The 27,950-nt window shown below is 41.7% G+C and overlaps 2 protein-coding genes across 8 annotated transcripts; both read left to right on the forward strand.

Annotated features, from left to right (window-relative positions):
* The first annotated feature begins 184 nt into the window (after positions 1-184).
* Positions 185-12,549, forward strand: si:ch211-188c16.1 (uncharacterized protein LOC562677 homolog). Of its 6 annotated transcripts, none has more exons than XM_037084514.1 (19): positions 185-347; positions 1,231-2,170; positions 2,286-2,477; positions 3,882-4,416; positions 4,527-4,642; positions 4,729-4,754; positions 4,926-4,966; positions 5,080-5,130; positions 5,352-5,484; positions 5,671-5,830; positions 6,316-6,439; positions 6,567-6,598; positions 6,983-7,046; positions 7,194-7,228; positions 7,497-7,560; positions 11,364-11,462; positions 11,603-11,616; positions 11,877-11,910; positions 12,042-12,549. In XM_037084514.1, the coding sequence occupies exons 1-19, from the start codon at positions 339-341 to the stop codon at positions 12,109-12,111; spliced, it is 2,739 nt and encodes a 912-aa protein (XP_036940409.1). In that variant the 5' UTR covers positions 185-338; the 3' UTR covers positions 12,112-12,549. The 6 variants fall into 6 exon arrangements, with proteins under 6 accessions (XP_036940409.1, XP_036940411.1, XP_036940412.1 ...); XM_037084512.1 differs by having other exon boundaries at positions 187-347; positions 7,191-7,228; XM_037084513.1 differs by having other exon boundaries at positions 187-347; positions 1,234-2,170; positions 7,191-7,228.
* Positions 12,550-13,680: 1,131 nt separating this feature from the next.
* Positions 13,681-27,441, forward strand: LOC119011562 (phospholipid phosphatase 3-like). 2 transcript variants are annotated; one of them, XM_037084783.1, is made up of 6 exons: positions 13,681-14,112; positions 19,559-19,713; positions 23,880-24,160; positions 24,463-24,520; positions 24,648-24,824; positions 25,342-25,481. In XM_037084783.1, the coding sequence occupies exons 1-6, from the start codon at positions 13,974-13,976 to the stop codon at positions 25,468-25,470; spliced, it is 939 nt and encodes a 312-aa protein (XP_036940678.1). In that variant the 5' UTR covers positions 13,681-13,973; the 3' UTR covers positions 25,471-25,481. The 2 variants fall into 2 exon arrangements, with proteins under 2 accessions (XP_036940678.1, XP_036940677.1); XM_037084782.1 differs by lacking the exon at positions 19,559-19,713 and adding an exon at positions 20,306-20,463 and having other exon boundaries at positions 13,691-14,112; positions 25,342-27,441.
* The last annotated feature ends 509 nt before the right edge of the window (positions 27,442-27,950 follow it).

Genomic DNA, 27,950 nt, shown 5'->3' on the forward strand with positions numbered 1-27,950 from the left:
GCAATCACTATTAGATTACATTTAGCTTCCTCTGGAGACACAGCACGCTTTATACTACTTTTTCATGAATGCAACAGTACCCGTAAACACACCATATTGAGTAGAATTTGTGGATTTATCCTTTAACATATGCCGTAGTTTCCGACGCTTCTGATTGGTCAGTAAAACAGTATCAGCGGGCACGTTTTCAGGCCACGCGCGGTACGCAGGTGCGTCTTGCGTCTGGCGGCGCCGCTTTCAAATTGTTTGTTGGCTCGACGAAGTTGACGGCGTCCAAGTCAGTTTAGACGGCTTTCCTTGTGTTCAGACGCGCACAGTAATGTTCATACAGAGCTACAATGGAGGAGGTAACTTTTTAACGATTATTTTCTGTCTCACTTTAGCTTGAGCACCGTTAAGAGGGGAGCTACATTTAGCTAGTTAGCCTTCTTACCGTGCCCCTGTGCTAAGTTAGCCGTTATCTCACGTTTTTACAAGTTCACACAGTTCAAGTCTTCTCAGGCTCATATTGGTTAAAGAGTAGAGTCTAGTATTATCTCGCCAGACAACCACGTCAAAACAACCTGCGAATGAATTTCTTATGTGGTTCCCGCAGCCTATAGGCATTGCATTTTAAAAGGTTTAGCAGCATCATCTTTTCTGAGAACCAGTGTACCTGTTATTCTGGTTAACCCAAATACCTCAATGTCAATAATAATTAGTTCATTGGTAAATAGTTTTGTTTACAAAATTAAAACGTAAAACTGTCCCTCACTATTGTTTAAATGCACAAATGAATTATTTTTTTTGCCTGACAGTGCAAACCTGAAACAACACATTCACTTTGTTTGCAAGCATTAAAGATGAAGGAGACCAATCAGTATTCATATTTGTAAAGCTGGAACCAGAGCCATTCTTAAAGAACGACTCAAAATGATTGATTATCTGAACAGTTAATGTTTCTGGGAAAGAGCTGTTCAAAGACAAATTCCATTCACCCAAATTGTATCATGGTTGAAGCAGAAGTTATTTCAAACCCTCACCATGTCAAACCACAACTATATCTGCATCCTAACAAGTTGACCACAAGAGACTGAGTGAGTTGCTTGTAATTTAGGTTAACCAACTGTTTAATTATGTTGTGTCAGCGTTGGGTTTTGGCTCCCTAAATTAACCATCTTGAGTAAATTGTCTGTGAAAGTAACAGACATCTCTATTAATCTAATGATTGATGATATTTTTTTTTTTCTGGAGGGACTGATCAGCTTCCAAGCTCTGAGGGCCAAGTTTCAGGAAGAAGCCCTCCTGGCTCATTCCAAAACCAGTAGACCAGCTGTGGCAGAGAAGCCCAAACACCTTCCTCCTCCTGGGGGTCACTGCAGCTCCGTGGTTAGCAGTATTAATATTGCTGTAGAAAACAAGACACCAGTGGTTCCCCGGGTCATCTTCAGAGATGGGCTGCGTTCATCTGGCGACAAGCAACCGATTTTCCTTCCACCACAGCCTGAGCAGACCTCCCCCACATCCCCGCTTCCTAATGGAGACAGCACAACTAGGCAGTCCCTCAAAGACCGACACATGCCTCTGGTGCTTCCTATCCTGCCTGTTAAAGAGCAGAAGACAGAACCACCAGCCAGGAAGGAGCATAAACTGGAACCAGAGCCACGGAAAGAAGTCCTGCCACAAACTAAGATCAAGAAAAAAGGTTTGCTGCTTCCTTTCAAGTCGGCCAAAGCATCAAAAGTCAGCTCAGAAAACAGAGAGGAGCCTACATATGCTGATTTGACCACCAGACCTTCCAGTGCTCCCGGTGAGTTACCCCCGGTGGAAAAACAAACCACAGAAGATGGGATTTATCTCCAGAGTGTCCAGTCAACCACAGATTTCCTCCACTCAAGCCCAGATATCTCAAACACTCCTCCTTCTGCAGACTCAAGCGTTGACTCGGACAACAAAATCATTAGCACCTTGGAACGTGCCAAGAAAAAGTTCTCACGCAGGCAGATGTTGATCTCTGCCAAACCTAAGAGCTTGCGTTCCCCTGACTACATCTCAAGAGACAAGGTGTTCCCTTCACCGCCAAAGAACAATGAAAGTTTTGAATCAGAGCTACCTGTACCCCCACCAGTGTGTCTCCCACACCTGGCTTGTATTTCAGCTCGGCCTTTCTTCAAAGCCAACACTGCAAGCAGTAAGTTACATTTAGTGCTAAACTGTTTTATTCCACATCAGACTTTTTCTGATTTTCTGAATTTTTCAGATACATTTTCTAAAGCATATATGATACTGTATTTCCCGATGGCTAGGGCCTGTGTTGGATAAGCATATTGGCAGGGATAAGGCTGAACCTCCCTCTGTCAAGACCGGGGAACCTCATCCACCCCCTGTTCCTCCAAAGAAACCTCTACCTGACCTGACCTCACTGGGGACATCGTCACTGAAGCCTACTAGACCCCCTTTTGTAGATCTCAGCTGTTACTATCTACCCTCAGCTTTCGGTATGTTGACTTGCATTCATGTTTTTTCTTTTTTGTGTGTGAGTCTGCATGTGTTTGTCAGTAGGACAAAAATTGCCTCCTGAAAAAAACAGGTACATGCACAAATTATTTTTTACTTGCCTTGGCAGAATAAATGCCATATATCTCAAAGTCCAGTAGGTGGTAGTAAATTTCAATAGTGGCAAAACATAGCCAACTGTAGAAATACGATCTCTCCATGTGGCAATGCAATACTGTGGTGACCCATGATATAGAGACATTGACTAAAGATTACGGCTCCGACAAGATGGGAGCTCAGAGGGGACCAAGGGGAATTCTAGGAAACTAGTTTTTGGTCGGCTGGCTTTACTGTCTGTTTAGCCTATGTTACACATATCATGCAATTGAATGTACTTTTACTCACAGCCATACTTGAGTGAAAGACATCTTGTTAGAATATTACTGTGGTGAAAGGGAAACCATACAAAAAGTTCTGTATTGGTTTACTGGCATGTTTACATGTATGTATAACTGTATACAATGGATCGACTGATGAAGGTGAGGTCTGCTGAGGCCGTCATGCAGGCTATGACCGCCACTGTATACAGGATGCCAAGTCAACTTACACACAAGTGACATATTTTTAAAAAAGGTGCAGACAGGACACTATCAGCCTTCATAGCAGAGCATAGTGTGCATGTGATTTACAAACAAACAAATAAAAAAAGTGTGTTTTCTGCCATTGTTAATGAAGGATATACCATATGGTTATTTAAGATGTATGTCAGGTAGTTATATATGGCCAGTATACCCTCTAATATTAAAGGCCATTTAAAAAAAATAGTTGGCCAAGCTTTGTCTGGAAAAGCTTGATAATACTGTAATTGACCATGACAGAGGTGAAGAATTGTGGTCAGTGTTTTTGTTTGTGAATGCTTTATTTGAATGTAATTGCAGATGAATTACACTGGCTCTGATGCAGCATGCAATCTGTAAAGTCACTAGTAAGCAAAGTTATCAAATAAATGTGATTGGGGAAAAAAAAATAGGTGAAGTATACTTAAGTACGAGTATGTCAAAATTGCACTTTAATACAGTACTTGAGTAAATGTACTTGAATGTATTCCATCACTGCTTACTGACATTAAAATGAGAATTGCCTGCAATAAACTGCAGATATATTAAGAGCAAATTTCAAAATGTGTGCTTCACAAGAACAAGCAGTAGTATTGAGTTTGCACTTGCGGATTGGCCTCAGAGGAGGTAAATGCTGTTCTAGCCCTACCCTGCCCCTCTAGGTCCACTTTTGTTTCCCCTCTTTTGTGGCTTACTTGGGCTGTATTATTTGTGCTGCAGTTTACATTATTCTTATTTGTGGTAAAGTTAAACATCTGTTCAAGTGCTGATTTTGGTTTCTTATTATAGAGGTGTCTCCAGGTCTTAGCCAGGCACCAAGTGAAGAGCCAGAGTCCGAGCCTCGATCATCTGTACTCGACGCCCCAGAGTTTCCCGAATTTGAGATCTCAGAGATGGAAACAGCAGAGGGTGACGCTGTTGACATTGGTGCACTAGAACTGGAGGCCTTACACATAGTCAGCACTGACCTTCCTGTACCAGATGACTGTGGGGTCTCCGATTTTGAGCATTCACTACCTGACCTGTCAGGGTGTGACCCTGTAGAGCCCCATATGAGCTCTGGGATCCAAGATGTGGACCTTGGCAGTGACAACATAATACCCCTTGATCTAGCCAGCTTCCCTGCACCAATAAACCTTTCAGAGTTCCCAGGGCCTGCTGTGCCAGAGCTGTGGTCTCAGAGTGAGGAGGCGAGCCTAGATCCTCAGTCCAACTCTCAAGCTGATGAGACTAATCTGGAAATTGCTGAGCTTCAGTCTGCTTCACATGACACAGACAATAGTTACCCTGTAGCAGTGGATGATGGGATTCAACCACATCCAAGGTGAGTTTTGTTGAACCTGCACACACTTTGTTTTTTTTGTTTTGTTTTGTTTTTTTTGTTTTGATGATTTTCAATATTTAATTAAAATGTATTGTTTTTCTCCCCTGTAGTGTGTGTCAACAGGACAGTTACTATGAAGCTTGCGATAATGTGTATGAGGATGTCGAGAACATCCACAAATTCACCTTGGGCCAGAACTCGCGTAAACGTAAAGGTGGTCTGAAGAGTAAGAGTGTTTACTTAAGACAGTGTTTCTCCTCAAAATAAGGGCTTTTGCAGACATTTATTTTCCCTGTTAAACTCTTTTTACAGATCCCTATGCTGACAACCACCACATGGTAACAAAAATGTTTTAATCTAATCCACTATATAATCTCCGTATGGAGTAAGTAGTTAAAGAACAGTTAATGTTTATGGCCAGAGTCACAGTGGAGAAACATACTTTAACTCTCTGTATTCCCTCTGGAACAATCTGTGGTCAATTAAAAATCATATGTGTTTATTTCAAGAGGGAGGAAGCATGTCTAAACATATGGCCGCGGAATCCTTGGTATGTCTTCTGGTTTTCTTAAACATGCAGTCCTGCTTTTTACCATTAACATCATTTTTTGCCAGTTTGAAGACGCCATTGATTTTTCCTCTTACTGTGTAATCAAACTGTAGGGGCAGTGTATTAGGAGAACATACTCATTCAGCCCGCACTCATGTCCTCTAGTATGTTTCACATTTCCCTCTCTCACTGGTGTGGCAAAACATATGATGTTGTACAGCCTTTTCACTTTGTTTTCACATTAAAAAAGCTTTTGTAATTTCTTATACACTTGGGGGTTTTTTATAGGCATATGGCATATAGTCATTTATATTTCAGGTGGTAAATCTAGTCTTTATGGAAAAGTAGTTACTTTTTACCACTGAACAGTTTAATTTGTTCTCAGTAAAGGAAGCCAAAGTCCCAGCAGTGCAGATCATAAAGAACGGAAGAAGAGGGAGAAGCATCGACTGGAGAAGGAGAAAAAGGAACAAAAAGAAAGGGAGAAGAAGGAAAATGAAATGAAGAAGAAGTTCAAAGTAAGTTAGACAATCAATTACTTTACAGGGCCTGTAATTGTTTTTATTCAGTATTTATACTTACTTTGACTTGTTAGCTTTTTAAAAAAATATGGACAGATCAGCTTAAGGCTGTAATTTACAATAATTTCTCACCTTGGCATCATGCATTGCAGCACTCTTATTGCTGGGACTTTTTCTCTCTAGGTGACGGGCGAAGAGGAGCCCATGTACCATGCCAAGGTGATGGTGGCTAACAAGGTTCGTAAGAATGACCTTCCTGTAAAGAGCGGGGACACAGTTGGCATCATTCGCACCACCTGCTGCCCCAAAGGCAAATGGTTGGCCCGAGACACCAACCACAAGTGTAAGTTTAAAGTAGTGTTTTTTTGTTTTATTGTTTATGAATGAAAATGAAGAGTAGTTTACATTTTCAATAAAATGAACAATTGAGATAACACAATGCCTTGGTTGTACATGTCAGGTTGTGTCACAAGATCTGACCCTAGGCTTAAAGAACCTTCGCTTATGTTTCTTTCTCCTGAAATGCCCTAGAAGGAGGCTCGAGCGCCACCCACCCTGATGTTTTCATTTTGAAATGCAGACATTTTGCTAGGTTTTTGCCTAGAGTCCACACTACTCCAAAATTTCAAAACCACTATAACAGATTCCAGGTGTTGTTGGTGTTGTAAGTCAAGACAGACACAAGTAAATTATTAGTAGTGACTGACTATTTTCTGCAAGAGTAGCCACAGAGTAGACAACCGGCTTCCTTTGCCTGACCAGTGTAACGTTGTAGCCTTTGAGTAGCATCTGAATGTAGTGGAAGTTTCTCTGTTTCTGGTATTGCAGACGGTTATATTTCAGTCATGAATGTGGAGCTAAACATCAAGGAGATGCTGGAACTTGGCAAGAAGGCCCAAGCAGCTGGACGAGGTGGCAACATGGAAGCAGATACCATCAGCATTGGGAGCAGGTACTGGGTAGCTCGCTGATGATAATCTTTGTTTCTCAGTTAAAAACAGTTTGTAACCAGCTTTTGCTTGCCAGTCCATCAGTATGTGTCATGAGCAATAAATCATAACCTTATCTTTGTTTTGCAGATCCTCGAGCCACCCCGTACTAACAAGCAGCTGTGGGTATCAGCAGCCTCTGCCCAAACACATGGTTGACTTACTGTTGGTAGCCTGGTTGTATGGTCGCCTCCACGAATAAGTTTACATTAGCTACAGCCTATTAAAGACAGCACCTACAAAGTAAACCGGTTGATATAATGTATGGACTTGCTGAATGAAGGAGAACAGATGCACAGGCTGGCAACGAGACCAAAGTCTCACATGGCGCGAAGCCTGGCCCGAATAACTTAACTAGTTGTCATCTGCATGACAGCCTTGTGTTGTTTTATGATTGTGAAGGAATTCCATGTAAGCTGAGGCCTTTTTTCATATTACGCTGCCAAACATCTATCAACATATACACTGTGCTTATTCATACTATTCATACATTTGTTTTTCCACAGTCACAGATGACAGTGAGGAGTGGGCCTGTGAAGATGAGACCCTCTCTCCCTCCAATGAAAGCCAGTAAGACTGACAAGTTGCATGTTCTTTACTGTGGCTTGGCCACATAAGAGTTCATTTAAATAATTTCCTCTGAAAGATAAGATTGAATGTATGTGTCGCAGAGTGTATATAATTATTTTCTGTGTCTTCATTCTCACTCTATAGTAGCTTCCCCCTGCAGACTGTCTCACTGCCTGAGATGCGTGAGTGCATTTTATATCCAGTCCTCTTTTGAAGTGAAAACATGAGAACAGAAGATGCTTTTTTTCCCTGCTCTCAGCCTTCTGGTTTAGTGGTTGTTTCATGCTCTGCATTGACATATGGCAGATTGTAACATGCCTTTGATGTGCACTTTTACCATGTTGTTTCCTGACTCCCCCCCTTTTTAATCTGTCTTACTGTCGTTGCATAACTCACCCCAAACCCTCCCTCGCCCACCCACCTCTGCCATTCATGTGTTGGCTTTGATAGCATGTGGCCATGAAGCCGCCCAGCACACCCTGAGCGATGCCAACCTGGAGGACCTACACACACAGTGAGTCTCAGGTGTTGAAGCAGATACCTTGGCATGTTTCATTTGTATTCCATTTTTGTACATAAATCTTCCTACATCCTCCTCTTCTCAAGACTGAGTGTGTTGATATCCCTACATGAGCAACTAAATACTAAACAATAGAGAGAGGAAGAATAGCATGGAGAGCTAAAGAAATATACAATTGGTAACCTTGTACATCAGTCCTAGAAGGAAGTACAGCTTTTTGGTCTGACTGTAACATTTTTCTTGTGTCCTCTAGTAGCGTCCTAAAACAATACTGTAGGGCCACGAGCAGCAATGAATCTACTAATCATTTCTTCTATTAAGAAAAAAAAGGCAATGAAGAAAAGCAACATTTGACAAGTTAGAATGTGCAAATATTCGCAATTTTTGTTAAAAAAGATTTGTAAGCAAAATAGTTAACATTTAACTTTCTTTCCATTGTTTAATTCATTCATTTGCTAATTGTTTCAGAACTACATCAGTCAAGTTTGAGGTTGAAATAAAAAATATATTATAACATCAATTAGCAAAAGTCTTCAGTTACATAAAAAGATCAAAGCTTTAATAAGTCTTTTATCACTGAACTGGAACAGACATTTGGATTTGTGCATCATCACCCCCTTTGTCTCTGCATGTTTAATGGTGGAGCTCACAAACAGTAACTCTGTGGCTTGTTAATTTCTTAAAGTTATGGCCGACTGGACACAACTAGCAGCAGCAACCTTGCCAATCTCTGTCCTAGTAGGAGGGAGAAGAAAGGTTGATTTATTGGCATGCAGTTACATTAAATCAAATTAATTAATCACAAGCAGCCCAAAACCATTTTATCCGTGCATTAAAATAAGAAACCGACCAACACTGGTCTAATTATTGAAAATATCAGAGCACCCAAAAAAGAAAATTGAATCATTATCTACTCACTCTCATGCCATTGGGAAGTGTGGAGAAGTTTCATAGGCCACATCATGTTTTTGGAGCTTCACAGCAAAACGGCATTGAAGCATTCTTCAAGTGGTTTTTTTGTTTGTTTGTTTGTTTGTTTTTTTTACAGTAGTACGCAAAGTGTCTACATAAAACTAACCATGCTTAGTCCTGGAGACTTTCCAGAAGTCCCAAATTCATTTGAAAAAGTTGCTACTTAGAATCATCTTTGCACCAAATCCTCACTGTAGCAGCTAGGCTAAAAACACACACCTGTCTGAAGTGAATGCACAAGCTTCACTGTGTCAAGGATGACCTTTCAAACCCATTCGGACTAGGGGGCTATTAAATGTTTATTTTTTTTAATTTTTTTTTTCCTCCCCCATTTTGAAATCCCCATCCACTGCAGTTGTGTGTGTTAAAGCTACATGCTGTTTTGATGTGAGGCTCCACAAATGTTTTAAACGTTTTATGGACTACAAAACTTCCCCTCATCTTCCATCGACATGAGACTGAGTAGATAATGACTGAATTTTCATTTTCAGATTAATTTATTCTTTAAATCAGGGAGTACTTCTAGACCATTTCCATGACTTGTCAAAGCTTGAAAAGCACAGGTGTGACCAATAACACTAATCATGGCTCCTTTCTATTAAGTGTCCCAGGAAGGCATTTCAGTGAGTGAGCATGTACATTACCAGAGCCCTGGAACTAGCTCACCTAAGTGGAATGCAGCCTTCATTAATGTTATAAATTCCACCTGGACTTTACCTGCTTTGACAAGCCAGAAAGTCTGCTGTGAAAATGGTCTATCATACGGAGCCCCAGACTAGAGGTAAGATCGGGCCTAAAAAATCCAGCCCGACCCGACCCAGGCCCGCAGGCATTAAAGCCCGACCCAGCCCGAGCCCGACCAATTAACTTGATTTGCAGGCCCGAGCCCGAAGCAAACCCGAAATTTCAAGATTACGTTCACGAAATGTCCGCAAAGCCGTGCGCAAATCGTGCTCTTGCTCTGCGCCTCCTGTTTAGTAGTAGTTATATAGCAATTACCTTACAGCGCCGCCTTCTCTGTTTTATCCAAATTATTTATTTACAACAAGTATTCCTTAGTTTAGTATCCACACATCGTTTTAGTATACATTTTTATAAACATATATTTATTAAAAAAAAAGTCAGCGAGAGAGAAGCCCGAGCCCGACCCGACCCGAACGTAATGATTGACATTTTAGGCCCGACCCCACCCGAATTTCGGGCCGGGTCGGGCTCGGGCTCGGGCTAAAGATCTTACATCTACCCCAGACATGACATGGTCAAAAAAAAGATTAAATAGGGGCCACAATATGGCTATAACGTGTGCACGAAATACTAACTTGTGGCCACAAAATACTAATTTGTGGCCTTGAAATAAGTATAATGTGCACACGAAATACTAATTAATAGTATCATTCCTGGACAGCTGGGTAAGCAAATCAAGCGCACCTTCTCTACAAACTGCAATAGCCTATGTGATGTTCTTCAGGTGAGTGTCTTTTCTTATTCTGTTGTCAATATCTTGTCATCCTGCATTTGAGCAGTTATTTAATTAGGCCTATAATATAGTGAACTTTTAGTCTCCTGTGATTTTATTGAAGGACAGATGTCCAGAGAAGACTACAGACACCCTCAGTAGTTCAGTCAGAGCAACAACAACAGTCTGCAAATCAATACAAACTAGATTCTGATCACTGATGGGCTATAGGTTCCCTTGGCATCCTGATACATACAGTGAGCACTGTTGTAACTACGCGGCTGCGTTCGGTGGCATCATTAAACGCTGCGGCTCATGTAGCCTGTGTATTCCCTCAGCTGAGAGTCTGACACACATGATGCTACTTTCAAAGGAGATGGTCAGTGAAAGGCACTGCCTAAATGTGGGATAACAAGATAATGATGAGAACAGAATAAGAAAAGACACTCACCTTAAGGACATCATGTAGGCTGTTGCAGTTTCTAGAGAAGGTCCGCTGGATTTGCTTACCTAGCTGTCCAGGAATGATATTAATATTATTAATTCGAATTTCGTGCACACATTATACCTACTTCATGGCCATGAATTTGTATTTCGTACGCACGTTATAGCTATATTGTGGCCACTATTTAATTTTTTTGACCATGTCATGTCTGGGGCTCTGTAATATCAGAATTTGGTAGTTGTTTCACAGTTACTACACTGGTGTAGACTATTTTGCATGTGTGTACCTTGCCTCCTGTAGGCCACTGACGAGTATGAAAACTTAAATGTTCAGTAGTAAAACAAGAAGGGATACATGATATGGATTTTCTTTTCAGCTGATACAGTGACCTACCTGACCATCATGGCTGATACAGATAAAATAACTGATAATACTAACTTTTTCCTGCACCCCTGAGTGTAACAAAGGCTAAGCTGTGGTGAGCGAAGAGGGTTTATTTGATATTCTATAGCTGTGATTGTATGGTTAAACTTGAAGACTTTTTCCCTCATGTTTTCTTTTAGAAAAAGTTCACACCAGTGATATGTTTGGCTCATGTCTATATTGCGTGGCTCTACGCAGGTGCATCTGTTTGCCGTAATTCTTCTCTTTGTTTATTGGCTACTCACAAACCACCTGTAAAGGTGCATGCCACCAACCTAATGTGTGTGGGTGCTGCACTTGTTAAGCCAACAAAAGCGATTTTGGCTTTGTTTTATCAACATTAACGTCTTAATCTGCAGATGCCATATAATGTACTTTTTCTTTTCTTACTCTACTTTTTGTAATGTATTTTTCTATTATTGGGCCAATCATTTATCTGCCTGATACATATTGTGCATCCTTAAAAACAAGTCCTAACAGTTTCTTGTGTTCACCCTTTAGGACCAGACATGAGGCCCTGCAGAAACTAGCCATCTTCTTCCAACACAACAAAGATGAATTCGGTGACTTCCCTGATAGTGGAGAAGCTACCCCCACAACGTACAGTACTCTATTATCCATTAACTCAATCATTACTTCTTCCTAAAGCCCACTGATGAAAAATCTGTTAATGATATAAAAAATGTTTCTAAAGTTACTTATTTATGTTTTTCCTTTTATCCATTCTATCCTATGAAAAGTGCTGAGACACCAAGTGAGTACACAGAGTGTAGTTGTCTCCATGACTCCACTGTTGTCACCACTCATGTCACTCTCACTGATAATGGAGAAGCTAAGAGGAGGGTGCTTACAAATCTCTTTAAACAGTCTCAACACTGGCGTCTTGCCTCTTATGGAAAATAACTTGTGTCTGTACATTTATCTGATTCCTGTAACCTGGAGACATGATGCAGGAGAGGCTGCAGAGACAGTTCAAAGTTAATGTGACATTTGTGTCTGCTTGTCTTCATCCAGACTTCTTGCATGCTGTTGAGGAGCCTCCATATCCGTGAGTGTTTCCCCCCCCCCCTCTAATCAGCAAGCTAGGTTCTGTTTGATCCTTATTTATATCTGCTGAGCACTCATAGATCTGTCTTTCTGCTCATGACCTGTGATGTCTCATTGTGTTTTGTATGACAGTGAACAGGAGGTTGACTTCACAGAGCTGGAGCTCCTTCCTCCCCCACCACTATATGCTGACATTTTCTAATCTCAATGTCGGGTAAAATCAGGGAATGCTGGTATGAAAAACTATACAGCTCAGTTTTAGGATTTGATACGATGAGTAATATCTGACATGGAGACTATATTATATGTTTAAAAATATAGTTTGACCCTCTACAGTTGAAAAGAAACAATCATGAAGCTGCTGATGTGACTGTACTGTTATTCTGATTGCACCTTTTTTGTTGAGTTTGTTGTACATATTTGTACATTTTCACATTGTTTCACATTTTAGTTTTTCCTTGTCTATGATGTTACTGTTGATGTAGCACTAAATGAATCATTGCACTTAATCCAAAATAAATTACAATAACAAAGTTATAACACAGTTGTTGTAGTAGCTGACATTCAAGACATTTGTTTGAAGGGGTTCTTTGCATTTTCTTTTGTTTCCATGTTACATCTAATAAATAGTTGCCATTTATTTCATGCTTTTGATTACACTTTCATGATGTTGAAACAGACTGCTGGAACAAAGATGTAAACAGTGTACCTGCTACCATCCTTTCCAACTTTCTTAACATTTAGCATTCCACTCCTGAGATGATCGATGCAAGGTGGCATGTGTATATGGCTGTATATACTGTTTACCAAATTATAAATTCGGAAAAGGGAAACAGCTAAAGTATTAAAGGAGAGCGGCTATGATTTTCTTTTTTACCTCCCGTCAGTGTGTTCTATATGTAGGTTCTTGTGAATATGAAACGTCTCACAAGTTTAAAAAGCCAGTCTGCTCCAATGGGAGCTCCTCTTTCCCACAGAAAACACTGCTCCTGAAACACCTTGTCAGTAGTCCCACCTTCAATTCCATGACTTTGTGATATCACACTACCCCACCATTTGCTTAATGTAAGTCTGTATTCACTGTAGAATATCAGAGCACACTGGGTAATGGGGAAGGGGGTCTTAAAGAAAAGGGAGCTTAAACAGAGCATTTCAGACAGGGGGGCAATAGAGCGCTGCTGTAGTGGGCAGCGTGAGCATTAAAGCATGTAAACCTATTCTAGTAGGAACCTAAAATAAAATCTGTGAATTGGCTTTATGTCTCCCTGATTGATAACCTGACCTCTGACCACATCAGGATGACAAATACTTTATTGATCCCTGAGGCGAGAAATTTGGCATATAACAGTTGCTCAGTGTGTAGAGAGATATATAAGAAACTAAACAGAGAAAAGATCATAAAAATAAAATGTACACAATATAACTAAACATATGTGCATTTAAACTATCGTATGTGACAACTATATACACCTTGAAGTAGAAACACAACTTGAATTGGGGGGGGAAAAAGGTGAAAATGGCACAAGAATTTCTTAACATCATCTAAAAGTTACATTGAGTGATTGATACGATGTAATATGATTTAAAAACATCTGTAGCACCACAGACATGGCAGGAAACACTGACGTGCTTGTACCCTCACACATGCTCACTGTTATCTGGCTGACTTGGCTTTGTGAAATCCCCCTGCAGCACCCAGAGGTGAGTGTGGGAACGAGGCTGTGTGAGGCAGCTGCCATATGGCATTAATTGAAAGAGGAGGGGCTGGAGGAGGGGCCTCTTGGAGGGCTGTCACAGGACTCTCACTACATCCAAGGAAAGGAGTAAAGGATGGTCAGAAGTTAGAAGAAAGCGAGCTGAGATAGTTGGTGGGCAGACAGGAAGCTGTGGTCAGCGTTATTCTCTCACCAGACGAGCATCAGCGCACGCTCGCATGACTACTCCTCCTTAGGATTCAGGTAGATTCGCTTAAAAGTAGATAGAACATAAATTGAACGGAGCAAAGCAAAAGCTACGCACAAGTTCTTCATTCCGCTTTTAGCAGAACCACAAAATACTTTTTAAATGCAACGCTGTTTGATTTATGAGAAGAACATGGCAGCCGAGACGAGGAACGGCGGGAGTTCACTGAACAACAATAACTGCAAAGACCACAGCAGGAGAAAGTTGCTGGTCGGAGTGGATCTCTTCTGCTTGTTTTTAGGTAAGAGCCCCTCTGTATGTTAATTATTGTCGTCAGTAACATGTATCACAATACTGCGAGCGCTTCTGGTGTTCAACTGGGCATGTATGACTTTTACTAAGGTCATTGTAATGTAACTAACGTCGTTTTCAGCATTAAGCTAGCTAACTTCTTCTTATCTTTAATGGTGTTAAAGTTAACTCTGTCTTGTTTCTGTGCGTTAACCTTCATGTGTAAGTTACTGTGGGTATAATATGATGTTCCCTTTAGCTTTCTTGTTATATTGAAGATGTTTTATATGATTACAACTGCCTAACTACTCTTTGTTTACCTGTACTTCGTCAACTACAGAGAAAAATTACGTTTCTGTTGCTAATATCCTAGTTAAGCTGGCTAAATATTAGCTTTAACTGAAACTATTAAGATATAGAAAACTAGAAGCCTAAAACTTAACAACTTTTTTTGTATGTATAAACCTTTGGTTAATTAAACATTGTTTAATACTTGCCACCCCTAAAAAAAACAATGAAATGCTCTATAAGCAACTGTTTATTGCAAAGATACTTCACAGTATAATTGGTTGATGAATGTGGCATAGTTCATCTATAAACATATGAATAGTGAAATAGACATAATTATTAATTAATTATAATTATTAATGGTTATTATGAACCTAATGTTATCCTAGCTAATTTACATATTAAAACACTTTTTGTTAGCCTAAAAGTTTTAGTTACCACACCAGCTTGACAAACACTGTTACCTAAGCAACAAGTGATGTCCCATCAGCAGTTATAGCCTACACATGTAACTGTAGCTCCTATTAAGCTACACATTTTCCAAAAATTACATTACCTAGAGGAAGTCTGTTTTCCTCAGAACCCCACCATACAAAAAAAAGAGCTGTCAAAGAGAAATAATAAATTGCCCCTGGAGGAATATATTTCTTTGGTCTCCACCCACACCTGTACCATAACCTCGCTTGCTTTGACTCCTCATTATATTTTCCAGAGTGGCTCACATTCCACACCGACAGGAATTCTCTTGATCCCAACATCTGGCTTAATATATAAGTGTGCGTGTGGAGTAATTAAGGGAAGTGGTGAAAAGGTCAGACCTGAGTGTGTGTGCATGTTCATCAGCACAGGTCCTGTGATCTTCAGCAGCCGCAGACAGCGGGTTCAACTTATTATTGTGGGCGAAACACTTCTGCATTGAAGTTTGAACCCAAAAGTCCTGCAAAGGGTTTGCCAGTCTTTGGGGCTTAACCTTTGATCGTTCACTAATTTCTCTTAATTACATTTTTTTCCCCCTGGTATAACCATATGTTTCCAGTGGGACCTGTGCGAGATGAGTGGAAGAACATGATTGCAAACAGCAAATCAGTGCTACAAAATTAAAATTGTTGCAACCGCCTGGGAAAAGCACCAGACCATCCATTGTTGAAACAATCCCATGAAAGATCCACAGTATAAACAGTCCTTTTCTGACAAGCTATGTTTAGGTTTGGTCTAGTTTTTTGTCTCCATGGAGGGTAAATCCCCGTGATTTGCTCTCTATGTACATAACTCCCCACAGAGAAGCTTGTCAACAAACCACCAGTGTTTTGTTTGGATAAAGATGTGGTGTAAAGAGAGCGGCCACAAGGAGGAAATGGTTGGTCTTTACTGGTAATCACAGCTCTTCCATTCTCTCACACTGATTTCAGATACAGTAAAACTGCATCCGGGTATAAATCGCTCCTCTTTTCCGATGCTCATAGACAATCCCAAATCACAGTGATCCCAGCAGACTGTCGGTGACAGTAACGATGACATGAGCTGAAATTCACCCTCATTCAGAAGTGAATGAAACAGAATCTTGAGGAAAGCAAAGGGCTGTTATTTAGTTTCTTTCCTCAAAGCTCTGGTGAGGTGATCAGGTTCAGTTCACAGTAAGCCGGAGCAGGTGGCTTTCATGTTCCCAGTAAATCGTCTTATAACATTTCAGAGTACTTTTGCCCCGTTTCAGCACGAAGTAAAAAGTGGATGATCACCTGTAATTGCATCCATATTTTTTAGGTTTTGCAAACAATAGCGCTTATTTATTTAATTTTAACCAGGACAACACTGTGGACAGTTGTTAAATGTTCAGATCACTCACATTACGAAAACAAAAGCCTACAATTAATGTTGATGGTACCTGAGCCTGTGGTATTATATTGTGGTAATCCTACCAGTTCGGTAAATTAAACAAAAACGTTTCCATGTTTGTCCATTGGTTGAACTGACCCCTTAAGATTAACAAACAATAGCTTGAACAAAATCAAATGTGCTGTAAATATGCACGCTATAATTTGATTTGATCTCAAGATACTGACTTTTACAGACACTCTTTTCTTTTTCGTTTTCAGCAGTGGCACTGGCAGGGAATGGGCTTCCATACTGCCCACTTATAACAGCCAATTTAAATGCTGAAAAATGCCTCTGGGCCATTAGTTTAACTTTAAGGGCTGGTCGAGCATGGCTGTATCGACATTTCAATTTTTCAAAACCAACAACTAATGAAACACCATAAGTAAAACAAGGACTTGTGAGTTATATGTGATACATTTTATCACACGTTGTAAAGACAAAACAGTCCCACAGTGATATCTGCTGTTTCAAATGCTTTAATTTGGTTAACCTCAGAACAAATTGATCTTGCGTAACTGTATGAACATTTTTTCACAGGAAGTGCTGAATGATGTCTGCAACAATTTTCTAATTGAGATGTATACATACATTCCTCATGTATGTTGTTCGTCTTTGACAATGTTGTGTATGTTGTGTTCATGTTTATATTGATTTACGTGTTTTGTTAGCACCAGTAACTGTCAGCATTACTTTTGTTTGTGCGTGGGTCTTTGGAGGCTTTGGGAATATAGGAGGAACAGATGTGTACATTGTAAACTGCCCTGTGTGTCAGACCTTTCCCTTCTTTGTACATATGAGTAATAAATGGAGCAGAATAACAGAAGAAAAGCAGCAAGTAGAGCCACCAGCAGCTCAGTTGAAATGCCCTTTTATTTAACCCAAGCAGACAGGCCTGGTTTCTCTTCCACAGTGGAACTATGAGCTAAGTTTTGCAGCAGGCCAAACAGACGGACAGACAGACAGCACAGTCAGACGGGGGGGGGGCAGGTTGCGTGGGGGCTGCTGAGAGTAAAAACAACTGCATCTGTGTATACACCACAACTACCTCAGACATGTATACATTTCTGCAGCAGACAGTGAGAGATTCCCGCGAGTGGAAAATGTGCGTATGTTTATTTTAATAGTCACACTTGGTGTTTTGGCGAATGCCTCCAAAATATGGTGGGGGATTTATACATTGATTCTAGTTTCCACAAACTGCAGCTACACGGAGCTGCCAGTGCTGAACTGGGGGAAAGGCTAATGGGCGGGAAAATACAAACAAGTGTGTCTTCATAATAATGTGTTTTCTCCCGTAAGAGGTGAGAAAACGCCTCGCTGATGTGCTGAAGAGTCATCTTCGCTCTTCATTTACAGTGTTTGTTTGTTTTCATACAGGGCTCCCCTGTTGATTGTTAAGCAGACTGCTTCAGGGCAAAGCTGAATAAGAAACACCTGATGTTGACATTAGGAACTGAAATCCGAGGGATCAAAAAATGCCCCATCCAGCTCCGATTCTATTTTGTTTGTTTCTGTTGCCTTTGGGTCAATGTTGAGCTCATGCAAAAGACATACCCACGCCTGCTGACTGGTGTTGTTGTTGGCAGGACAAGGACCGCCCCCCCCTTCCACCTCCTCCTCCTTCTCCTTCCCCCGGCTTGTAAGAAGCGGGAGAGGAGGAAGAGGGTAGGAGGGGAAAATCCTGACATGCTGTACTCAATGCTGATGCTGCACTGTTGAGATGGATGGAGGGGGTCAGAGAACTGAGTGGAGAAGAAAGATAACCCAGCAGAATGTTGTCAGCACAGTGTCCTGACAGTGTCCTGTTGTTGTTGTGTGTTTTTCCGCTGTTTAAAGCACTTGACCCATGCAGGTGCCTTTAAAAGCTGCTTTTTGTTTTGTTTTGTTTTTTTTCACAATTGTTTGACATTTTGTAGACTAAATAATTATCGTCAACATAATCAGCAGACAAATAGATGCTGATTGGAATCGTTGGTCGTAGCCCTTGGACCGACCAGGCTAAGCAAAGTGAAGGTGTCAGACATTCAGGATTTGATGAAGTGGACTTTGAGCGCTGCATATTTTTACAGTTACAGAACTACAGACATGCCACCCTGCACTTTCTCTCACCGCCAGACTAGCTCAGGAGCCGATCGTAGCCCCGTCCGGGTGTTTGTTTGAAGAGCGGGAATGAAAGCGAGAAAGTTAATAATGTGAATCCTGCTGAATGTGGAGGGAAGGCCAAGTTTCTGGAGTTCCCATCAGGCAGCGGAGCTCTGTCTGTAACCTGAGCACAACCCAGCTGGACCTTCAAAGGCCAAGTCAGCTGTGTGTGGATGTGAAGGGTTGAGGGGCTCAGCAACTGAAGCGTATGTTGACATTTGGTTTCAGAAATCATGCCCCCACCCACCATCACCACAACTGTCCTGCTGTCAGCAGCTCTCAGCACTGACCCCTGCACCCTAGTGCTTTTTAGCATTTGAGACAGAGAGCCAGAGGAAGAGAGAGAGAGCGCGAGAGCGCTCGTGTTTGTTTTCCTTTGTATCGGCAAATCGCAGAATTATCCTGGAGTGACTTGAAAGCCACACCGTCAGTTAAATGCCACTTTGAAGTGATTTGAAAGTGTGTTTTCTAAATTCTGTCAGAGATTTGAGGCCCTCTCCTGGGTACCACACTCAAATTTCAAAGTCCCTTCAGTCCTTCCATTGAAGCCTTTGGTAAATGGGGAAAATAAGCTGTCCTTTTTGGCTTGCATCTTAGCTACACCCACTCTGTGTTTGTTGTCAGCACATAAATAAGATCCTTTTGCCACATTAAGTGGTGAAAGACACTAAATTGATCAGACGCAGGAACTCCCCGAGGCATCTTAAAGTGGGCCTTTTTAAGTGCACTTGAAAGCCTCGGCAAGCGAGGACGGGAGACTCTGATAGAGTTTTAGGGTTTTTGTTTTTATTCTCGCCATTTAGCAGCAATGGTTTCTCTTAACATGACACATCCAATCATCTTAGCACTAACTCAGCCTGTTTGCAATCAGCTGATGTTATTTTAAGTACAAAGGTTCACTTAAGTCTAAAACAATGTCGTAGCATTGATTTTTCCATTCGCTCCAACAGATGTTATATCGTTTATCGTGGCTGTCTCTCTCATGAAAGCCTCAGTGTCCACTTTGAAAGCAGAATGAGATAAATAACTTCAATACTTTGCTGTCTGACTGTATGATTTCTGTCTTTGTTTGCTTCTCTGTCTGTCTTCCTGTTGATAACGTCGGTTGATGCGGCTCTTTGACGTCTGCTCGTGTGTGTCCAACCATACAGTGTTGCTTGTCGCTGCGTTTTTGCACAAATCTCCCTTCCCGCCTTACCAGAGAGGATTCTTCTGCAACGACGACAGCATCAGGCTGACCCATAAGAGCAGCACGGTGTCCAACACTGTGCTCACAGCTGTGGGCGTCAGTGTGCCCGTGGTCTCAGTAAGTCCTGCTGTGGTACTGCAAGAGAACTGGGGAGCACATGTTGGGACACTCACTTCATCCAGCGGTTGGCTTGTGACACCTCAAAAGACCCGATTGGTCCAGACAGACTCTGACTCAGTGGTTTTGCATGTTGTAGGTCATTAGCTTTAAATCGTGTAGACACTGCATTACTGCCAACCATTTTGATATTCTGCCCTAAAGATGAGGCAGCCATTGCTTTCCATTCATTTCGCCACTAAACTTTGAACTGTTTTTATCAGGGAAAAAAAAAACAAAGCTCTGCTTGAAGGTGCACTCCTGACCTGAATAAGTTGCGCGTGTAATGCAACTGCTAATTATTTTGACAAATAATGAAATTATTGTTTATTCCAAAAAAAAAAAGCTAGAGCCATTATTTGTTGTTCAGTCACAGATAACAACCGCAGGATGGATTGAGCTGGTCCCAGATGCTCCCTCGTTGCCTCTCGCTCGTACCGGCGACCTCCGTAATTTGCGTTTCATTAACCCAGCACCTCCATCTCTCTCTCCCACACCCATCCCCACCCCACCCCTCTTTCTCTCCGTGCCGCTCACTGCTTCTTCACACTAGCCGGCCTGCCTTTCTTGGTCATTGAGACCAGCGCTGTTCAGCCTTACCGTAGAGGGTTTTACTGCGACGATGAGTCCATCAAGTACCCGGCCAAAAATGGAGACACCATTAGCGACGGTGTGCTTAGTGCTGCTGGCATTCTTATCACCATCCTCTCTGTAAGTCACCTCACTCTGATCACTAATGTCATCATCACTTCTTATGTTTCAGCAGACTTCACTGGTACTAGCAGCACCCACTGACACTTAATAGTAGATGTTGACCACATGATTTCTCATCCTTGTTTTAATGTCTCTAATATGTGCAGTAGATGTTTGATTTGTTTATAATCACAGTCACAATTCCATCAATACATGTTACTGTTCTCAACAAATGTTCTTGTTTTTCTGCAACCAAATCACTCAAACTCTGGCTTTACTTATGTTCAGAGAAATACCCCATCACAAGGCCTGTTCAGACTGCTGACTCTTGGTTGAGAGGTTATAAACTGAGATAATCCTTCATGATTATTGAAACAACACCTCCCCATACCTGTGCTATCAGTCCGTCTGATGGGCTTCAGGAGATTCTAGATAAGATCAGTCATCAGCATTTGTTAAAGGCTTTCTCTTCAGGGACTTTAGATGACTCAGGTGATAAAGGTACTTGAACAAGAGGAATGTTGAGTGGTCTGTTCCGTTCTTCTGAGCGAAAACGGCGAGGCTGTATCTAAAATGTGTCCTCTACACCGTCCCAAAATCCAGTAATTCCATTTTATTTTGCCACTGCCAACATGTCGAAATCCCCTGTCTGCTCTTGATTTCAGACGTTGTTCCATTTTAAGTAATGCGTCTCTACACTTCAGAACATCTTCGCAGCCATCGCTCGCCCTTCGAAAGTGGCATTTCAAACAGTGTAGACTAGGTGTGATAGCAATAACCTTCGTCCATTAAGTCCTTTCTGCAATTCTGCGAAATTGCTGTAGCAAAACATAACACAACCCAAAATCTGACATCCGTATCCACACATGAGGAAAGAAAACTACCACACAAAACACAGACAGAAAAAAATAGGGAGAAAAACATTACTGCGGTAGTCTTAGGTGGTAAGTTAGTCCTTCTATCTAATTGTTTCCCTTCACACATTGGCCCATTGACATGTCTCTGATGGGTATGAAGCTATTATCCAGATCATTTTAATTATGGATCGTTAAGTTAGGCAACAGCAAAGGGACCATTACGTGTCTCGATTTGTCTCTATCTGTCTCGACTTAATCCAATTTGTAAATTGAACCACTGCCAACACCCCGGCAGCAATTAAGACGCCAACTAGCTACCGCACATGAAGTGCTTATCACACCTTATAAACTATTTAGCAAACAACTAGCTAAAGATATGCTTGTCAGTCCTTAGCAACAATGTGCTAACAAAGCACCAACAAATTAGCCACCACATTAAAAATGCCAAGAATAATTCATATTCTAGCCATGAACTAGCAAAAACAGACTTCTAGGACATGCACTAAACAGTGGGCACGCTTCAAAAAGTCTTCAGGAAACGTCGAGTTGCCCTGCGGTGTTAATCTGTCAGAACTGCCATAGCATGTACAGCTGGCACCTGGCAGACCCGCGGTAGTAAGGTGCCCAGCCTCATGGCTTGGATTCTCCATTGTGTCTCCTTGCAGCCAGTAGTGCCCTCCTCATGGAGAGCAGACTCCTCCATGGGCTTGGGGCCACGGGGGTTTTCATGGTGAGAACGAGTGCCGGCTCTGTGTAATTATGGTTGACGCAATGGTTGTTCGTTGAAATACAGTAATTGGTGGGGTGGAATTGTGGTTAAGGCTCCAAACAAGAAGTCTTTGCCAGATATCTAATTTCCCCCCCCCGAGTGAAACGTGACTTAACAATCCATCTCCCCCCCCGGAGTGTTTTGGCTGGCCTTTATGTTTTGTGAACCAGAAAACACCAACATTGACTCATTTAGTGCTCCACTTCCCACTGGATAGAGCTGAGAAACAAAGAAAGGCCACATCCTTTATAATTTATGCAGATTTTTTTTTTTTTTTTTAAAGAAGATGTGAAGATACCATGGTGTCATTATGGGAGTAGAAGGCGTTTGACATAAGCTACAAATCAACACGTTGCCCCCGTGATTATCTCTTGAGGTTTCAGTGCAACAGCTACATATCCTACAAAGCCAATTCATGTATTCATTCACACAGTTAAATCTTTCACACAAGAGAAACCAGATGTGTTTTCTCCCCGTTCCCTCATTCCCATGGAAGCAGCTGGGCTTTATCGAGCTGGCTCCAAAGGCCTGGATGGTGGAAACAGCTCACTCTATCAGCTTGTTAAATCTCTGGTAGAGGCTCTCCCTCTGCGGAGAGTGTTTCCCAGAATGAGAGTCATTTCTGCGCCCCTCGGAAGAATGTCTGATGAAATCGAGATGCTAACATGAAAACAGCCCGACATCCCTCGCGAAACCGGAGCCGCTTCAGACAGACGGGCAGAGTGGTGAAAAATAAACGTGCCCCCGACGTGCGCCTGGTGGAGTCTGGCCACCAAAATCAGACACATCGCCTAGCTCAGCGTTTCTGCTGATTAGAACCAGCGGTGCCTCCCCCGCTGCCTCCCTCTCCACTCATTCCTCCTCTCACCTTCCTTTCTCTTCCCCTTTCCTCTCCTTTCCTTGTTTGCCCTTTTCTTTACCTTTCACTCCCGTCTTTTTTACACAATCTTTCTACTTTCGATCCTCCTGCTTTCCGTCCCTTCACTTTCACCCTGAAACTTCCCCACACTCTCGTTCTGACTCCTCTTCCACACTTTCGTTTGTGAGCTGCCGGGAGACAACGGGGGATGAGGGGGTTGGGAAGGCTTTTTTTTTTTTTCAGCTTTAACAGCTGCTGTTAGTTACGGCTATCCACCTCCCCCTCATCGTGCCTTACACGTCAATCGTCGCTTTTTTAGACAACGGTTTATTTACACACTTACAGAAAACTATACACGGCGGACAGTTCCAGTCGCCTCCCACGACGCCTCACTGTTTTGTCTCAGAAGTAGAACGACACAGGCAAACACATTCGACTATAAATTAGCCCTTTTCAAACCACTTCAAGAGACATCGCTGGATATATTTTAGCTGCTCATAATAACACCTTGATCTGGGGAAAAAAAAGTTATTTCAGTCACAAACGTTACTTAAGTTCTCCACGCTGTCTGTCAGTCAGGTCCCAAATATACACCTTCAGCCAATCATACACTTAGAGGCACATTTCAAAGAGCTTAGCACTGTTAGATTACACTTTCTATAGTTGTGTTATTTCTAATGTTCTTCTCTCCAGTTCAAAATGGTAATGAAGAGGTATGTCTTAAACTAATAGAACAGAGAAGTTAACTAGGTTGCTCCTGCATTCCTCTGTTCAAGTACCATGAATTCAAAATCCTGTCCCTGTCCCGAAAAAAATTGGTCCTTCTTCACTAACACATTGTCACTTAGCACTCAAGAGACGTGAATTACGTGCTGATAAATTAGGATGGACACTCGGGCTGGGACTAAGTCAGACTCCTGATATTCACCGCTCTCTTCTGTCCCCTCAGATCATCATCGGGGAGAGCTACAGGATCTACTTCCTGAACGAGGGATCCAAGTCTTTTGTGGGGAACCCCTACATTTCTGCTCTCTACAAGCAGGTGGGCGTGTTCATCTTCGGCTGCGCCATCAGCCAGTCCTTCACCGACATCGCCAAGGTGTCAGTGGGCCGCCTGCGCCCTCACTTCCTCGATGTGTGCAAACCTGACTTCTCCACCATCAACTGCTCGCTAGGCTACATCACTGACTACCAGTGTCAGGGGCCGGAGGGCAAAGTTCAGGAGGCCAGGTAGTCCCTAAAACCTTGAAACATATATTCATAGTTGAATTTTTGTAATGTAGGCCTACTGGTCTAGCACTGGTAGACTCAAAATGGAAAATCTGAAAACAAAATAGAAAAGTCAATACAGCGAAACTATTTAATCTAGTTCATTCTTCTTCCTTATCAAAACCTGACACTTGGCATGTGTAAAATTGGTGGACTCGCCCTTTAATTTAGACATATTTGCACGTGTGTTGTGTATTGACAGCTTTTACCTTGCCCATTGTGGTACTGTGGTATATCCCCTGACTGTCCTCTATTCTTCCCAGGAAGTCCTTCTTCTCTGGACATGCATCGTTCTCCATGTACACCATGCTGTACCTAGTGGTGAGTTGCTGAATTGTTTTATAAACACTATTTTTTTTGTTCTGTGTATGGATACACAACACATTTCACTACTCAGATAATAAAGTGTTTCTGTCTGCATCAACTCACACTCGTGTCTCTTTTGCAGTTTTACCTGCAGTCCCGTTTCACTTGGCACGGAGCTCGCCTGCTGCGCCCTCTGACCCAGTTCACCCTCATTATGATGTCCTTCTACACTGGCCTGTCCCGGGTCTCTGATCACAAGCACCACCCCACTGACGTCCTGGTTGGGTTTGTACAGGGCGCCCTGGTGGCCTACTGCATAGTGAGTACCTCTATGATGTAGTAATATTATCTTCCATATTAGATTACATTATGTATCATGAACTGTGCAAGTTATTTCTAACTTTCTAATCAGAAAAAATGAAGATTGTAATACAATCTTTTTCATAGACAAGTAAGAGCAGTGCAGCACAAAATATTATCAACCATGTCAAGTAAACAATTTAGAAATGTACATCATCATCTCAGAGGCTTTCTTTGATTTATATGGACATAGATCCAAAATTGAGGTGTACACAGCCAGTCCTTTTCTGTCCTTGTTACACATTGTGCTCGTGAGTACAGCGAATATCTTGAATAACAACACGTTTCAGTTTGTGAAAACAGGACTGAGCCGTTCACTTAATGACCTACAAGCCTGAAAGAAGCAGGCTTTCATAGTTGTATAGGCAAAATGCTTTTCTGCATTGTTACACTCATTTTTTCTGATATTGAATGTGCCAGTTTCAACAACAGAGGTTGAAATATTCAAGGTTTTTTTTTTTCTGTTCCCTCCACAGGTCTTCTTTGTGTCTGATCTGTTCAAGCCCAAAGGTAGACGTTCCACCCTCTTGCCAACCCCAGTTAAGAAAGATCTTGTTCCTCCAGCAGACATCAGAGAGCGGAGCAATCATCTCATCATGGCATAGAAAAGCCTGCAGACTGACTGTATATAACCCTGACCTGTGCCATTTAAATCACTACTTCAGCCACTGGCCAATACTGGATAATGCAGACAAATGTGGAATCTTGAACATGTCAGAGGATGAGAGGAGGCCATGGAAAACAGTCAAGCGCTGTTATGCTTTCTCGATGGAAACCTTCATGTTTTTCCTCAGTCTCACCAGACATGTTAATGTGGAAATGAGAGAGGACCAGAGATATTTGTTCCTCCTCTGTTATGAAGATTATTGGAGATCAACCTCCGTTCAGTCCTTTCCACAGACGAACGTTGAAACCAAACAAAACCGAGAAACGGCAGCTGTAAACAAAGCTGTATGTGGCTTTATTTTGCCTTTTCTCCCCTCAGCTGCATCCAGCAATGGGAGCTTTAAAAATATTCCTGCCACTCACTCATGACAAAAAACAAATTCCTTGATTTCATGAAGGATGATGTTTTGGTTTGGTTTTATTACAAACATAAGCATTTTATGTGTGATTTATAGCACTATTTTAGCTAAACTCAGTACTGTTGTTTTTTTCACCACTTGAATGACTAAAGTTAAGCTTTTGGAAAGCTTTGTAAGACTTTTTACCTTTTATTATGTCCATAACGTAGTGTTTCTTAGAAGGTGCACATAAGTTACAGTAGGGGGAAAGAACAGTGAGAGCGTATGTGTTGGATCTGGGCCTCTTTCTGCTGGGCAGGACGAGCCCCCACTGAGCCATTTAATGAAATGACTGTCTGTTATATGTACCAGACGGGTGCTCGCAAGTGTTAGGTCAGAGTGTGTGTGTGTGTGTGTGTGTGTGTGTGCGTGCCTGGGTGAGGCCTTTCTTTCTCTGAGCGTGCCAGTGTGTCTTAATGTCATGTCTATATATTTCAGTGTTTATAGCGTACAAGTGTGCCTCTCCTCTGCCAGAGAACAGGCACCTGCTTCAACAGACACATGTAACTGGAGACGGGAACACTGTGGAAACAAAAGAGTCGTAGACAGTTCGTGTCCTTTACTGTTGCTAATCATAGTGATGATTCACATCACTGTGATATACTGTGTGCTTCAAAGGCATATATATATACTGTATATATATACACTATATACATATGTATACTTAAAATATAGGCAGGGACTTCCCTGGAGCAGTGGTTATTTCAAAGAAGCTAAAGCAAAATTTGGCAAAACATTAAAAAGAAAGTTTATTATTTTGACCCATTTTAACAGCTTATTGCATGAAGTCTTGTAAGATAATAAAAATAGGCCTGGAAACGAGGCTCTGGATTAGAATAGACAAAAATAATTATGTGTGCGTGACATTAATTGAGTTAATGTTTATAATAATACTTAAAACCACTGACTGAAAGCTTTAGCCCAGCTCAAACTGGTCGACTAACCCTAAGTCCCAAGTGCCCCCGTGTTAAAAACAAACGCAGATAAGGAGTACCCTCTTGGATTCGTGAAGTGCCCTCTCTGTGCGCTGGTGCCTTTTTAATTTTTTCACCCCTGGCCATCAGACATCCCGAGTCCGCCACTGCTAATTTGAAACCACATCGTGTGTGTGTGTGTGTGTGTTTCCCATACGCGTCTTGAAAATCTTCTGTAATCAGCATCAGAAAATTCTGCATGCTGCCATAAATTGTAAAAAGCTGTGTCCTTTGTGTAAATACAGTGTATCTTTTTGAAGAAAACGCCCACTACGACTTCGTGTCAAGACCTGTGTAAATGTAAATCGTGCTGCTTTAAAGAGGCGAGGCAGATGTGGCCCAGTTACGTTGACAACTTGTGAATATTAAGTGTCGTGTTTTGAACAAAGCTCTCGAGACGGACAGCTTCAGTATGTTTTTTTTAATTAAAAAAAAAACAAACAAAAAAGCCTTTTCGATATTTTTGTAATGTCTTGTGAAATTTTGTATGAAACTGTAAGACTTATCAAAGATGTCTTTAATAAAACACTAAAGATCAGAAGCGGCGTGATGTTTATTTTATTCTTTGTGCCATACGTTCAGACGAAATCTCTGACTTTAGTGCTATTATTCAGAAGCCTCCCAACTGTGCGTGCGATGGAGAGACCTGGGCGTGGGGCTATGGTATACTTCCCTGCTCAGCTTCCTGTGGGGAAATACTGTACATTCCAGGCTTTAACCCCTCTCCCCAATGGCTCTCTAGAATAATATAGACTCCACACAGAAACTATGCCAGAGTGGGAAAGTACATTCGCATATGAGAATGCTTGGGAGCTATATAATTTGCTTTTAGTGTCTTGTGTTATCCTTGTAGACCACCTTGTCCACACAGAACCTGAATAAACCATACAGTACGTATTAAGGGCATCTACAGGTTGAACTGTTTAACCCGGAGATCGACCGGCAAACTGTGAGCTGGGTTTTAAGGCCAGAGTGTTCACATTGTAACCTAAGCCGATTGATTTCACTGTGGATCAGGCACATTGCCCAGACGGAGATTTGAGTTGA

The sequence above is a fragment of the Acanthopagrus latus genome, chromosome 21 (genome assembly GCF_904848185.1).
Source record: "Acanthopagrus latus isolate v.2019 chromosome 21, fAcaLat1.1, whole genome shotgun sequence".
In the NCBI taxonomy this organism is placed as follows: Eukaryota; Metazoa; Chordata; class Actinopteri; order Spariformes; family Sparidae; genus Acanthopagrus; species Acanthopagrus latus.

Coding starts and splice junctions, on each gene's coding strand:
- si:ch211-188c16.1 (XM_037084512.1), top strand. Junction 4,417..4,526: donor GGGATTCAACCACATCCAAG/GTGAGTTTTGTT, acceptor TCTCCCCTGTAG/TGTGTGTCAACAGGACAGTT. Junction 5,831..6,315: donor CCGAGACACCAACCACAAGT/GTAAGTTTAAAG, acceptor CTGGTATTGCAG/ACGGTTATATTTCAGTCATG.
- LOC119011562 (XM_037084782.1), top strand. CDS start 13,974: ATGCAACGCTGTTTGATTTATGAGAAGAACATGGCAGCCGAGACGAGG. Junction 14,113..20,305: donor TCTCTTCTGCTTGTTTTTAG/GTAAGAGCCCCT, acceptor TCTTCACACTAG/CCGGCCTGCCTTTCTTGGTC. Junction 24,161..24,462: donor GGCAAAGTTCAGGAGGCCAG/GTAGTCCCTAAA, acceptor TATTCTTCCCAG/GAAGTCCTTCTTCTCTGGAC.